The sequence below is a fragment of the Brassica oleracea genome, chromosome C7, assembly GCF_000695525.1.
Source record: "Brassica oleracea var. oleracea cultivar TO1000 chromosome C7, BOL, whole genome shotgun sequence".
Lineage (NCBI taxonomy): Eukaryota > Viridiplantae > Streptophyta > Magnoliopsida > Brassicales > Brassicaceae > Brassica > Brassica oleracea.
In genome coordinates this window covers 44,193,814-44,206,572 of record NC_027754.1, presented here as the reverse complement: position 1 = coordinate 44,206,572, position 12,759 = coordinate 44,193,814, and the positions used below count along the sequence as shown (strand labels likewise).

Here is a 12,759-nt window from a genome sequence, read left to right as displayed (position 1 = left end):
TGCAATGCAATGTTTAAGGGAAGTGCAATGAGTTGACATCAAACATATGCGTGAGTTCACTCGTGTTTATTTGCAGATTTAAGTAGACTTCTAAAATAATTCAATCATGGTTGTTTATAATGCATTAAGGTTTTTGTTTTGTTTTGGTTAAATTAAAGCTGAGTGGAAAACAAAACAGTTCGAACTTCTTATAAGAACATCAAACGCTCAATAGAACAGTCTTATTTATAGGATACACTTTTATTTCTTTCGTTCTCTTCTTAATACTCTGTTCCTATTTGGGTTTTCCGACCAAGAAGCAAGAACTAACAAACCAACTAAAACAAAATGTCACTGTCTGAAAACAAAAGTATTCTTCTCTTTAAACTTCAAGATACTTGATGGCCGTCTGAACATCCTTATCACCTCTCCCGCTGAAGTTCAAGACCACTCTAGCTCCATCAGGTAAAGTCGGACAGAGCTTCTCGAGATGAGCCAATGCATGAGATGTCTCCAATGCTGGGATTATTCCCTCCAACCTAGACACTCTCTTGAACGCTACACACGAAGGAGATCAGTAAGAAAAACAATGCAACTTATCATTACATGTGAAAGAAACATATAAAGAGAAGTAAAGTACCTTCTAAGGCTTCTTCATCAGTAACACTGTAATACTCAGCCCGTCCCATGTCTTTCAGAAAACTATGCTCAGGTCCAACTCCAGGGTAGTCCAAGCTGTTATTAACATATACATTTACTCTTTAGAAAGGGATGCTAAGGAAGACCATGAACCATATTCGAACTTACCCGGCACTGATGGAGTGCGGTTCAATGATTTGTCCATCATCATCTTGCAGCAAGTAACTCATAGCTCCATGAAGAACACCAACATCTCCCTTTGTCAACGTAGCAGCGTGTTTACCACTGTCCAATCCAAATCCAGCAGCTTCCACACCAATCATACGCACCTCAGTATCATCCACAAACTCATGAAACAGTCCCATAGCATTCGAGCCACCACCAACACAAGCCACCAAGACATCAGGCTTCCCTCCCCACTTCTCCATCGCTTGTCTCCTCGTCTCTTTACCAATCACCGCATGAAAGTCTCTAACCATCATAGGATAAGGATGAGGACCCGCAACAGATCCCAATATGTAATGAGTAGTCTCCACATTCGTCACCCAATCCCTTATCGCTTCGGACGTCGCGTCCTTCAAAGTAGCCGTTCCGGAGTGAACCCCTCTCACCTCAGCACCGAGTAGACGCATCCTGAACACGTTGAGAGCTTGTCTCTCCATATCTTGAGCGCCCATGTAGATAATACACTGCAAACCGAAACGGGCACATACAGTAGCTGTGGCTACGCCGTGTTGGCCAGCTCCTGTCTCGGCGATAATCCTCCTCTTGCCTAAACGTTTGGCGAGAAGGGCTTGAGCCACAGCGTTGTTGATCTTGTGAGCACCGGTGTGGTTCAGGTCTTCTCGTTTGAGGTATATGAGCGGTCCTTCGCCGTTTTCTCGGCGATAATGCTCTGTGAGCCTCTCTGCGAAGTAGAGAGGACTTTCTCGACCCACGTAGTCTTTTAAGATCCCTGCCAACTCCCTCTACAAGTTTCATCAAACATTAATTAGACACTAACTACAAACGAACTAACCAACAAAAGCTTCAAGCTTGCGTCACGCAGAAACATGTATTGCTTACGAGCATATGAGTATGCAGACTGGTTTCAGATTCTTTTTTTGGCAAATTACAACAATTTTCGGACAAAAGTTTGAAACTTTATGTTTGAAACTTCCAAATTACAACAATTTTCCGACAAAAGTTTGAAACTTTATGCGCAAGGATGACACGCTTAAATCACAAATTAAACAAAGCAGCAGTTCATATACAAAAGAACTAAGAAGCTTCCGCATTGCATATCACGCAGAAACATGTATTGCTGAAGAACATTATGAACTTGGTTTCTAAATTTTTGTATATATACTCGCAGATGTCCTTAAGAGTATTTTGCGGATCTTTCACTTTCTAATAAGATTAAAAAAAAAAAACAAATTCGTCACCTGGAAATCATCGTCGGTGGCAAGCGAGTAGAAAGCAGTTTCGAGTTCGGAGAGAGCGTGCATTAGAGTTTCAGGGACGTACTTCCCACCAAACTTCCCGAACCGACCAAACGAATCGGGTCGTTTCCACAAGGTCGGGTCAGATCCAGCGGCCTTTGTCTTCTCGGCCTCCGCCATGAGGAAAGTCGGGTCCTTTGCAATGGTGCAAGAGACGGAGAACGAATGTGAGCGAGAGGATGGCAGAGGAGTAAAGTTTGGGACTTTGAAGGGCGGAGATGATCTCAGATGGGTCAATCTAGAAGAAGCTGAAACGGATGGTCTGAAAGTAGAAGCGGTTCCTGAGGTGGCCATTACTGAATCTTTTTTATCACTCTTTGTTTTTTTTCTCTCTGACAGAACCTTCAAAGTTTGGGCTTTTTTTTATAGATTGGTTTTAAAAAACGAAGTTTATGTGGTCAGTTCTGTGACCAGAACTTTCAATAAAATAGGGAAAGGAGTCGGTAATCACATTAGTTTATTTGTGGATAGCAAATATCAGGAGAAGGTTGGTGAGAAGAGGGGCGGTGTACATATTTGGTGGTTGGATGTGTTTATCACATGCCTTTATCGGTAGTGTTAAGATTGCTAATCTAGTCTTGCTTAGTGTAATATAGTTTGGATTTATTTCCTTGTGTGTTTAGCTTGTGTCTAGTCTACGGAAATTGGAAGCTATGCCAACTTTTAAATCATTTCAGAGAATATTTGTGTATGTCTTTTACTGTGAGATGCATCATTGTTGAAACACAGCTTGGCTATTTTACTGTTGTTCACAACTTTCACCAACATAATGACATTCACAAGCATAAGAGGCCTAATTGTCAAATATTATATGTCGTTTTGACGAGTTGAGGTAAGAGAAACATCAAGTGAGAGAAACTGTGGAAAAAAAAAAAACAGGAAGAAAAAGAATCAAAGAATATTACTTAATGGGCTTCGGTATGGTTCTTTATTTGAATGGGCCTGTATCAATAAGTTAAAAAGAAAAATTACTATCAGAGCCAGGTTTCGATCCTGGGACCTGTGGGTTATGGGCCCACCACGCTTCCGCTGCGCCACTCTGATTTTTGAAAGATGTAGAAATAAATTACTAATAGAACTAATCTATGCGGTCTTCTCTGATTGTATAACATTCCTCCTCCCCTCGATCGACAGAGAGAATTGCAAAGATCGAAAGTAATTGAAAGATGCGACGACGACCAGGAATCGGAGGTCTTCAAAAGGCGGCAGCTGCTCGGGTTTGGCTTCTTAACCAGATTTGATATTCCAATTCGTTTTCAGTGTATCGTCTGTCACTTTTTAACTCTTTTATCTCGATGAAAATCAAACAGGATCAGTACAGGTTATTAGGAGAAAATGTGGCCAAGCTACGGACTGATATGATGAAAGAGCAGCTCGCCACTTTCAAGTCCCAGCTTGAAGAGTTCGCTCGTAAACACAAGGTCCATTTTTTTTTATAAAAAAATAAAAATTAATAGAGATGTTTGTTTGCTTTGATGGTTTTGCTCTTACAATGACTGTCTGTTTATTATATCTTCTGTCGGATATGGACTGGTGTGGTTAATCTCACTGAAAAGAAGCAATCTTTTTTTTTGCCATTGGTTGCAGAATGATATTCGTAAAAATCCAGCCTTTAGGGCTCAGTTCCATGAGATGTGTGCTAAAGTTGGTGTGGATCCACTTGCTTCCAACAAGGGCTTCTGGGCTGAGCTCCTCGGAATTGGTGACTTCTACTATGAACTTGGTATGTTGTTCTCTTCCAGTGCCTGAAAATATATGCTTATATTGTTAGCTGTGACTCCTTAAGTCTATGTTTGGATAAAGGAAACATAGACACTGGCATAGGTATAGTTGTTTTTCTTTTTCTTACTTGGAAATTTGGAATCGCACTTTGCCTTGTGTGATATTAGAAAGCACGCATGGGATGTAACGTTTTTCTGAAAAGTAGTAAATTGATCAAACAGGAGTTCAGATTATTGAAGTTTGCATGCAAACAAGGTCACTCAATGGAGGTTTGATCAGCTTGCAAGAGCTATGCAGTCATCTTCGTCAGAGAAGGAAGAAAGACCGTGAAGCTGTCACCGAAGATGATTGTCTTCGTGCTATTAGCAAGCTAAAGGTATCTAACTTGTGTTGCTTTTCAGATTTTCAACGAAATAAGGAAAAACTGAACTGCTCCTGATAACATCTTGAGCTTTCTTTCCTTAGGTATTGGGTAGCGGATTTGAGGTAATCACAATTGGCAAGAAAAAGCTTGTCCGTTCAGTCCCCACCGAGCTCAACAAAGACCATAACCAAATCCTGGAGCTGGCTCAGGTTATATTCATATACATACATTCTCTCTCACAACAAATAAAGCAAACTTTCGCATGTTATGCATTATCTTAGAAGTTTTCAACTGGAGTAACTCAAGGATTTTGTGTTGTTTTTTTCGCCACAGGGTCAAGGCTTTGTGACTGTGGAAGAGGTACAAAGACATCTCTCGTGGACATCTGGTCGGGTCATAGATGCCCTCGAAACTTTGTTAGAGGTTTGCATTTACTTTTCATTTCTCCAATTGGTTTATGCGATCTTACTACATATGGTAAATCCAATGCAACCAATGTAGGTTCTGAAACTTTGTAATTTTATAACTTATTTTTCAGGAGGGACTCGCAATGATCGACAATGGTAGCAAAGACGGAAAATGCCAGTACTGGTTCCCCTGTGTCTCTTCTGTTTACTCATTCGTTGGATCTGATATTTAAAACTGGTGCATTCGCTCTTTTGTATTTTTGTTTCATACTCAAAACACTCACTCTGTATTGCATATAAATTACGAAAATATTTTATAAAAAATACTCTGGGATAGCACTAAAAAAGTTTTTGTCACAAATATAGATTCTAAAGACCAAAATGACCAAAATATTTTATTATAGAGGTAAATATACATTTATAGTCCTAGGGTTAATTAATTCAAACTATATCGTTGAGAGTTAAGGGGTGGAGATTTTGAATTGAGGTTTAAAATTTTATAAAATAAAAAATAAATATTAAAAATTTGAAAATAAAAATTTTAAAAATAGTTTCAACAAAAAAAAATTTATAAAAAAGTTCGAATTTAAAAACATATAATCTAAAACTATAATTTTATTTTTATTTTTTATTTTATTTCCTTATATATCTAGGCTATTAGAGTTATTTTATCTATTAAATGAAATATTTTGGTCATTTTCCTCCTTGTAGTCTATTTTTATGATCAAAACTTAAAAATATTCTATTTAAGAGAATTGCCTGTATTTTATCCAGTATGTTCCTTTAAAATTTCCTGTGCAAACAACCAAAGAGAAAGAGATTAAGCTAAACAATATTGTGGTGTACGTTAAGCTTTGGGGCTATTGTGATCGCAAGCACAGTACAAGTTGTGAAATTTGGTAGCGCGAGTCTCAAATTTTTTACTTTTATTCTCTAAAAGTTACTAACACCAACATTTAAAAGGTACTAATAGACCTCTACATAACCAAAACTGGTCAAAGTAAACACTAAACCAATAATGCAAAGAGATATGTCAACAATTAGTTATCTCAGTTTCTTCTGTCCACTCCGAGTTTGGATTGATCCATGACCTTGGCTTCATCCCGAGCTTGAAATACACCACCATCTCCAACGCTTCAAAGAACTTACTTTCATCCAAAACCTTGTTCCATACCCCACTCACTACACAGTAATTGTTATTATACGGTGCTCGGTGATGCTCCACGTGCCTCTCTCGTGAAACAAGCAGTCCAATGTCCTGCAACGCCACCACAAGAGGTGGAAGCTCGCTCTTGCTCCCATGAGCCCAAACATGAAACTGCTGGCAAAACAATACGCAAAACGCAAACGTGCTTACGAAGCCATGAAACACATGGTCATCAAACGCAAGGTCTAGTGGGAGAACCATCAGGGTTGTGCCACGAGCCAGAAAGTGTAGATTGTTTGCAAATTGCCGCTCGGTGATTGTCCAAGGGCACTCGTGGTGATCAAAAGAATCTTGGACGTGGGTTCCTACTAGAGGCGTTGAACCATCTCCGTAGTTATCGGTGGCCCAGTGATACAAACCAGAGCCTAGATCTGCTAAGATGTATCCGCCAAAACCGGCTAAAGCTGGCTCGAGCCAAAGGTTAGAACCAAACCCTCCAATGATAGATTTGGCAAAAGAGACAAAGACGGTGGTGCAGCCAGCTGAAACCCATAAGCGGCGGGTCCATGACGATTGCAAAGCTGTGTCAGTGGAGAGAGGAGGATTCACAACCACAAGGTTCTCACGGGTAGGGCGAGACTTGGTGGTGGTAGTAACTGAGCACGTGACACGTAGACGGAGAAGCGATGGACGGTGACTTGTTGGGATGTTGTTGGTGATGCGACTTAGAGTATGTTTGGTCTGAAGTGGTACAACAGCCATTGAAAAATATCAAGTTTCTAGATTGTTTTCAAGGATAAGAGCAAAGAGATGAAAAGTCATGTTGTCATGTGCTTACAAGATGTGTGGGGACTATTGTCATCACTAGCCAGCCAATTACGAGCTGCCAGCTGTGAATATGTCTTTTTAAATCTTTCAACCAGTTAACCGGGGAATATTTAGTTTAGGAATTTTGGTTCAATTTCGAATTGGATTTTCGACTAGTATATTTGGTGCATAAATAGTTAAAAATAAAAATGAAGAAAATAATGTATGGGAGATCCTTCCATGCCTGATAATATGACATGCAGATAATAAGAATTCAGGTCAAGCTTTGGATTGATAACTCGAAACTATAATGCCTCCTATCCGGTTTGGCATAACCGGGTTATTACAGTGCTCTCATAATGGGCCGAAATCTTTAATATTGGGCCATGTGAGGCCCAAATCACAAGATATTTTTGTTTTTTATTTATTTCTATAAAAGACAACAGAGACAGCTTTTACTCTCCCTCTTTTGCCCTTTGTCCGAAACTGCAACTGCGGCATATCGTCTCTTGCTTTAGGTTATCGCCGTCATGATGCAGCAGCCACCTCCCGCCGCTAACGGTGCCGCCGCAGGATCAGGTCAGATCCCTTCGGACCAGCAAGCTTACCACCACCACCAGTCGTGGATGATGCAGCAGCAGCAAGGTCAGCCGCCGGCAGCATGGAATCCTCAGTCGGCGCCGTCTCCGGTTCAACAGTACGGCGGTGGATCTCAGACTCCAGGATCAGCTGGAGAGATCAAATCCTTGTGGATCGGAGACTTGCAGCCATGGATGGACGAAGGCTACCTCATGAGCATCTTCTCTATCACCGGCGAGGTAATCCGAAATGTCAATTTTACCCCTTTTGAAGAAATAAAGCTTAATCCTTTATAAAGTTGTTAGCTTTGATTCGATGCGATGCAGGTTCAACAAGCTAAAGTCATACGCAATAAACTGACCGGGTTAACCGAAGGCTACGGGTTTATTGAGTTTGTGTCCCATGCTGCAGCTGAGAGGATTCTCCAGACGTACAACGGAGCTCAGATGCCTAACTGTGAGCAGACCTTTAGGCTGAACTGGGCTCAGCTTGGAGCTGGAGAGAGACGCCAGTCTGATGGGCCCGAGCACACTGTTTTTGTTGGAGATCTGGCGCCTGATGTTACTGACTACGTGCTTACGGAAACGTTCAAGGCTGTGTATTCCTCTGTGAAGGGAGCAAAAGTTGTGACTGATAGGGCCACTGGACGGTCCAAGGGATACGGGTTTGTGAAGTTTGGGGATGAAAGTGAGCAGATAAGGGCAATGACTGAGATGAATGGTCAGTACTGCTCGTCTAGGCCTATGCGTATTGGTCCAGCTGCTAACAAGAAGCCTCTTACAATGCAACAGCAACCAGGTATGTTTTGTTATTAAAGAACAATAATGATTTATGAATCTGTTGAGTGGTGGGTTTGACTCTTCTTGTCTTTTAACTGTCTATGTTAGTTGAGTGTATTTTCCTTGGGGTATTCATGGAGCTTGTTCGGTTAGTTAAGACCTATACGTTTCCAAGTTTTTAATACAGTCCCTATCCTTCAGCTTCATTCCTTTCAGCACTTCAAAGAATTTAATACTATGTCAAAACGTCCTAAAGCTTATAAGAAAACTAATGTTGTCTTAAAGCAGGAGAACAAGGGGCTCTAATTTGTGGGGCCTGGAACTGAACTGACTTCAGCTGAAAATGATACCACCTTATTGCGTGGCCTCATTTAGGTCAGTTGGTTATGTTTTCAGAAGAAGTTAATTACAATTAACGTTTATTACCTACAGCCGCAATTTTTTTCTTTTTCAGTTCCTTACTTTCTTTTACCTTTAAGCCATGCCTTTAAGTTATTCTTTTCATATTACACAGTTAATTACATTTCGCTTTTTCCAGTATGAAACCCTAAAGTGTGTTTTTTTGTAATCTTCTCCATATTCATCTCCGTTCAGTTAGTGTTTTAAATTTTTTTTCCTTCTTTCAGTTAATGTTCTCTGAATTTATGCTATTAACTCTTCTTGGCAAGTTGATTACTATGGTGACGAGTGTTATACCTTGGAAGGAATTTAGGTTACTTGTGACATCATGGAGAGGTTTTGTGCCATTCTCCAACTTGGATCCAACATTAGCCTAGTACACCCTTACTTATTTTTTTATCAGTTATCTACTAACTTCAGAATCTGTGTAGCTTGACTGACGTAAGCTGTAACATAGACGTCTTTTGCTTTATCTGCTGATATTTTTGGATCTTGATTTGGATACTCTTGCCACTGTTATATTTTGTGCCTGTTTGCGTTAGTGTCTGTTTGCTTTAAGTCTAAGCTATTCCATTAAGCTATCTTGTCTGTTACTTGCAGGTGCATATCAGAACACTCAAGGAAACCCCGGAGAAGGTGATCCAACTAACACAACGGTGCGTACTTTGGTTGGGTCTGCTCTATGTAGGGTCTGTTGTGTGAATTTTAAGGGTCATTTTTGTTGCTTTACCAGATTTTTGTTGGAGCTTTGGATGAAAGTGTGACAGAAGATGTTTTGAAGTCAGTTTTTGGTCAATTTGGTGAACTTGTTCATGTGAAAATACCAGCAGGAAAACGTTGCGGATTTGTTCAATATGCTATTAGGTAGTGTTGTGTGACCGTGAAGAAGAGCTTTTTTTTAAAAAAATTTTGAGAATGTGTTTTCACTTTTTTTTTTCTTGCTGTCTGCTGTAGGGGATGTGCAGAGCAAGCACTCAACTCGTTGAATGGAACACAACTTGGCGGACAAAGCATTCGTCTTTCATGGGGTCGCACTCCTTCCAACAAGCAGGTTTGTATCCGTTAAGTCTATGCAACAGGTTTACTATGTTCTGTACTCTTATGTCATCTGATGACTTTGATCCAATGACACAGACTCAACCTGAACAAGCTCAGTATGGTGGCGGTGGTGGTGGATACTATGGGTATCCTCCTCAGGGATATGAAGGTTACGGATATGCGCCACCTCCTCAGGACCCTAACGCCTACTATGGTGGCTACCCTGGTGCCGGCTATGGAAACTACCAGCAGCCTGGTGGCTACCAGCAGCATCAGCAGGTAATCAATCCTTTGGTTTCTTGTACCTGGAAATCTTTTGTGGTGTTGCGAGCTTTACTGATTCTTGTATCCCTTTGTTTGTTACTTACTAATCGCAGTGAAGCATGATGTGTATGTCGTGATCGGAGCTGAAGTTCCAGAAAGCTGTCTGTGATGGACCACACCCTTTGGAAAATGGTGAATTGAGTTATTGAAGTGGATGTGTATTAGCTCATGTCTCAGATTCTCTCCACAACTCTTGTTTTCTTTTGTTTGTTTTCTCTGGCGTGACAATTGTGAGCGCTTTTTGTCATTTGACCACTATGTTTCTTGTTGTTGTTTCTGTATTGTTTTCTTGCATCCCCACTATGACAGATTCTATAATAGCTTGTCCTGTTTTTAATTATTTTCAATCAAGTTTAGTAAGTCATCGTGTGCTCATTAAGTTTTTCTTTATCATGAGACTAATCCTTTAGTTCAAAACATTTGGTTCTAATATGTATGGTCGCGAAATCCAACATAGTATTACCATATATTGATGAGAACTTCAGGTGGAAATGATATTTTGTGTGAAAATGTTAATTTTGGCAAAGAATAGATATTTCATATGAGTTAATAAAAAAATAATTTAGTTTTTATTATATGTAACAAAATTTTGGTCCTTTTCTTTTTCACAAGTGTAAAAGTTGCATTCCATTTTCTAAATATTTCAATTTTATATAAATAAATAAAATTAGTTTTGCATCCAAACTTACCATTCGTCTATGTGAATTTTAAAACAATTAAATAAACAACATTTGAGTATAAACAAAGTGGGCCGGGTATGTCTTACAAAATAAAGGCCCATATACAAAGGAAGAGTCGCTTGACCGGGTTCCCTCGCAACTCTCTATAGATCTCTTCTTCCTTTTTTCCTGGTACGATGATTGTATTCTGTATATAAACTAGCTTCGAATAGATTAGAAACTTCGACTGGAATTTGCATTGAAGGTCAACAGGATGGGACACGCAAGAAAACTCGAAGACGACAACTCTCCATCGTCACCATTAAACGAAACGCTCTTAATAGCGACTATGTGCATCTTCGGATTACAGGTTCACGTTCACGTCAGGGACGGCTCGGTGTTTTCCGGCGTATTCTACACAGCTTCCTTCGAGAACGGCTTTGGTACGTCGATTCAATTTTGAATTTCATTTTGTGTGTGTATTGCTATAATGCTCGTAGTTAGAGATCTGAATTGGATCTGTGCTATCAAATCGAAGATTAGACAGTTTCAGCTTGTCTTAATCAAGAAGGGATACTTTTCTGTTATGGTTTTGTCGTTTTGCTGTCTATTTCCTGATTTGGGATGTGTGTGTTTTTTGTTCTGTTTAGGCATTGTTTTGAAGAATGCGAAAATGACTAAGAAGGGGAAAAGTAAAGCGAATGTTGCAAGCGGAAGTGTGGTCGAGACGCTTGTTATTATGTCTCCCAACATTGTTCTAGTAGTTGCAGAGGTGTGTCCTTTTTTGTTTAGTTACTTTTTCTTTTTCTTAAAGCTTTGTTTTGTGACAGTCTGTGCGATATATGCTTTGATTAGGGAGTCTCGCTTCCATCAAATGTTACAGGGAATAATGAGTGTGAGATTGTTGGATCAGCTATGGAGACTTTACCTTCTAAGCCTCGTTTGTCTGCTGCAAAGAAAAATGGTATTGAAGGAAGGGGAAATCATCATAGGAGGTAAACTGTGTGCTTCATTTCAAGTTTTCATGTTGATACAGAGAGTAATAGTGAAAGGGTTATGCATGGATTATAAATCATCACTCTCTTGAGTCCTATCTCTGATGGTTTAACTTGCTAGATTTTTTTATTTACTCTTTAGCTTTGAAAGCAATAGATTATATAAGATGAAAACAGGAATTAATACTTCCATGTCAATCTTAGTTATCTAGTCTAGCAGCTGCATCAATTGTATCAATGCTAGCACAAGTCTATTACTATCTTGGACACACCTATGTCTAAAATTTTGCCTAGATAAATTTATTTATTTTCTCTGATTCTTGTTGACAGACAGCCAGGAGCCAAGATTTTGAAGCGTAATGAACACATTCCTGACGTTCATCAGGAGGATATCCAAAGCTCGAGTTCTAACTGTAAGTTCACTTTCTGTGTAAATGTTTTAATCTTTGTTATTGGTGTACCTGCTTCCGCTTCTTTTGGACATTGAAATGTTTTCCGACGTACTTATCCTTAACTTTCATTCATGTGAAATAACGACCATCCAGTGGATAGCATGTCCGGACGAGTTAGACCAATAGAAGAAGATAAGTTGATGCCGAAACCTATGAGTAATGGTTTTCACGATGCTGCTGAAAGGCCCTCTTCCACTGACAATTCATCCTCACGAAGTGAAACTGTTGATGAAACCTCAGAGCTGTGTCAGGGTTTAAAGGCATCTCCCAATGAATCAGCACCTACCCAGGACGTAAAAAAGGCTAAGGTATGCCTAAGTTTCTACTTTTAGAATTTTTACGACATACTAGTACTTACATTACAGGAGTTCAAGTTGAATCCCGAGGCCAAGAATTTTTCTCCATCTTATACAAAACGTCTTTCACCGTCTCCTGCTGCTATGCCTGATATTGGAAATTTTGCTTATATACCAAGCAACACTCCCATGCTACCTGTTCCTGAACCTGTTTACCCTGAAGTTGGAAACAGCCCTTATATGCCCCAGACAATTCCACCATCCAAGTTTGTGCCATATGGCAATTTGACTGCTGGAAATACCGTCGTTGGATTTCACTATCCTCAACACGTAAGTATTATCTTTCCTCGGGGATATTATATCAAAGGGGCCTTATCAACTAGCAGTTGAGAGTTGTTTCAGCACTAAGCGCCTGTATCCTTAAGAGATGTCGGTATAGAAGACTAGATTAGAAATGTCTTTGGATTGACATTACTTAGCTTAATTGCAATAAATGATATTTCCATTTGCATCCCACTTTTGTGCAGATGATCGGACCTACTGTTAACAGGGCACAGCCGCAGAGATTCACTTCTCCGTACCAATCTGTTCAAGCATCACCAATGTTTGTAAATCCGAATCCTCAGGTTGTTTTTCATGGATAACCCAGAAAACTTAATTTTGTTAAAAATGTGTGTAATAATGAATTGCAC

General features: G+C 39.8%; 5 protein-coding genes and 1 non-coding gene across 7 annotated transcripts; 3 read left to right on the top strand and 3 right to left on the bottom strand.

Moving 5' to 3' along the window:
• Positions 1–266: 266 nt before the first annotated feature.
• LOC106305825 (tryptophan synthase beta chain 2, chloroplastic) lies at positions 267–2,568 on the bottom strand. The gene is made up of 4 exons (XM_013742220.1): positions 2,043–2,568; positions 787–1,586; positions 620–714; positions 267–537 (listed from the first exon to the last, which is right to left on the bottom strand). The coding sequence occupies exons 1-4, from the start codon at positions 2,391–2,393 to the stop codon at positions 362–364; spliced, it is 1,422 nt and encodes a 473-aa protein (XP_013597674.1). The 5' UTR covers positions 2,394–2,568; the 3' UTR covers positions 267–361.
• Positions 2,569–3,071: 503 nt separating this feature from the next.
• Positions 3,072–3,143, bottom strand: TRNAM-CAU. Its single transcript has one exon. It is a non-coding gene; the product is annotated as a tRNA-Met (tRNA).
• Positions 3,144–3,202: 59 nt separating this feature from the next.
• LOC106304180 (vacuolar protein sorting-associated protein 22 homolog 1) lies at positions 3,203–4,924 on the top strand. Its single transcript, XM_013740575.1, has 7 exons — positions 3,203–3,316; positions 3,410–3,520; positions 3,687–3,822; positions 4,043–4,197; positions 4,287–4,394; positions 4,519–4,608; positions 4,724–4,924. The coding sequence occupies exons 1-7, from the start codon at positions 3,266–3,268 to the stop codon at positions 4,823–4,825; spliced, it is 753 nt and encodes a 250-aa protein (XP_013596029.1). The 5' UTR covers positions 3,203–3,265; the 3' UTR covers positions 4,826–4,924.
• A 582-nt stretch (positions 4,925–5,506) lies between these two features.
• On the bottom strand, positions 5,507–6,669 carry LOC106303863 (fatty acid desaturase 4-like 2, chloroplastic). Its single transcript, XM_013740207.1, has one exon. The coding sequence runs from the start codon at positions 6,499–6,501 to the stop codon at positions 5,626–5,628; it is 876 nt and encodes a 291-aa protein (XP_013595661.1). The 5' UTR covers positions 6,502–6,669; the 3' UTR covers positions 5,507–5,625.
• Positions 6,670–6,995: 326 nt separating this feature from the next.
• LOC106306685 (polyadenylate-binding protein RBP45C-like) lies at positions 6,996–10,012 on the top strand. Its single transcript, XM_013743394.1, has 7 exons — positions 6,996–7,364; positions 7,452–7,923; positions 8,904–8,959; positions 9,037–9,167; positions 9,258–9,354; positions 9,438–9,620; positions 9,719–10,012. The coding sequence occupies exons 1-7, from the start codon at positions 7,077–7,079 to the stop codon at positions 9,719–9,721; spliced, it is 1,230 nt and encodes a 409-aa protein (XP_013598848.1). The 5' UTR covers positions 6,996–7,076; the 3' UTR covers positions 9,722–10,012.
• Positions 10,013–10,518: 506 nt separating this feature from the next.
• On the top strand, positions 10,519–12,695 carry LOC106305711. Of its 2 annotated transcripts, none has more exons than XM_013742065.1 (7): positions 10,519–10,767; positions 10,975–11,096; positions 11,180–11,319; positions 11,650–11,732; positions 11,865–12,079; positions 12,137–12,496; positions 12,595–12,695. In XM_013742065.1, exons 1-6 carry the CDS (start codon positions 10,599–10,601, stop codon positions 12,455–12,457), a joined length of 1,050 nt encoding a protein of 349 aa, XP_013597519.1. In that variant the 5' UTR covers positions 10,519–10,598; the 3' UTR covers positions 12,458–12,496; positions 12,595–12,695. The 2 variants fall into 2 exon arrangements, with proteins under 2 accessions (XP_013597519.1, XP_013597518.1); XM_013742064.1 differs by having other exon boundaries at positions 12,137–12,500.
• Positions 12,696–12,759: the final 64 nt, after the last annotated feature.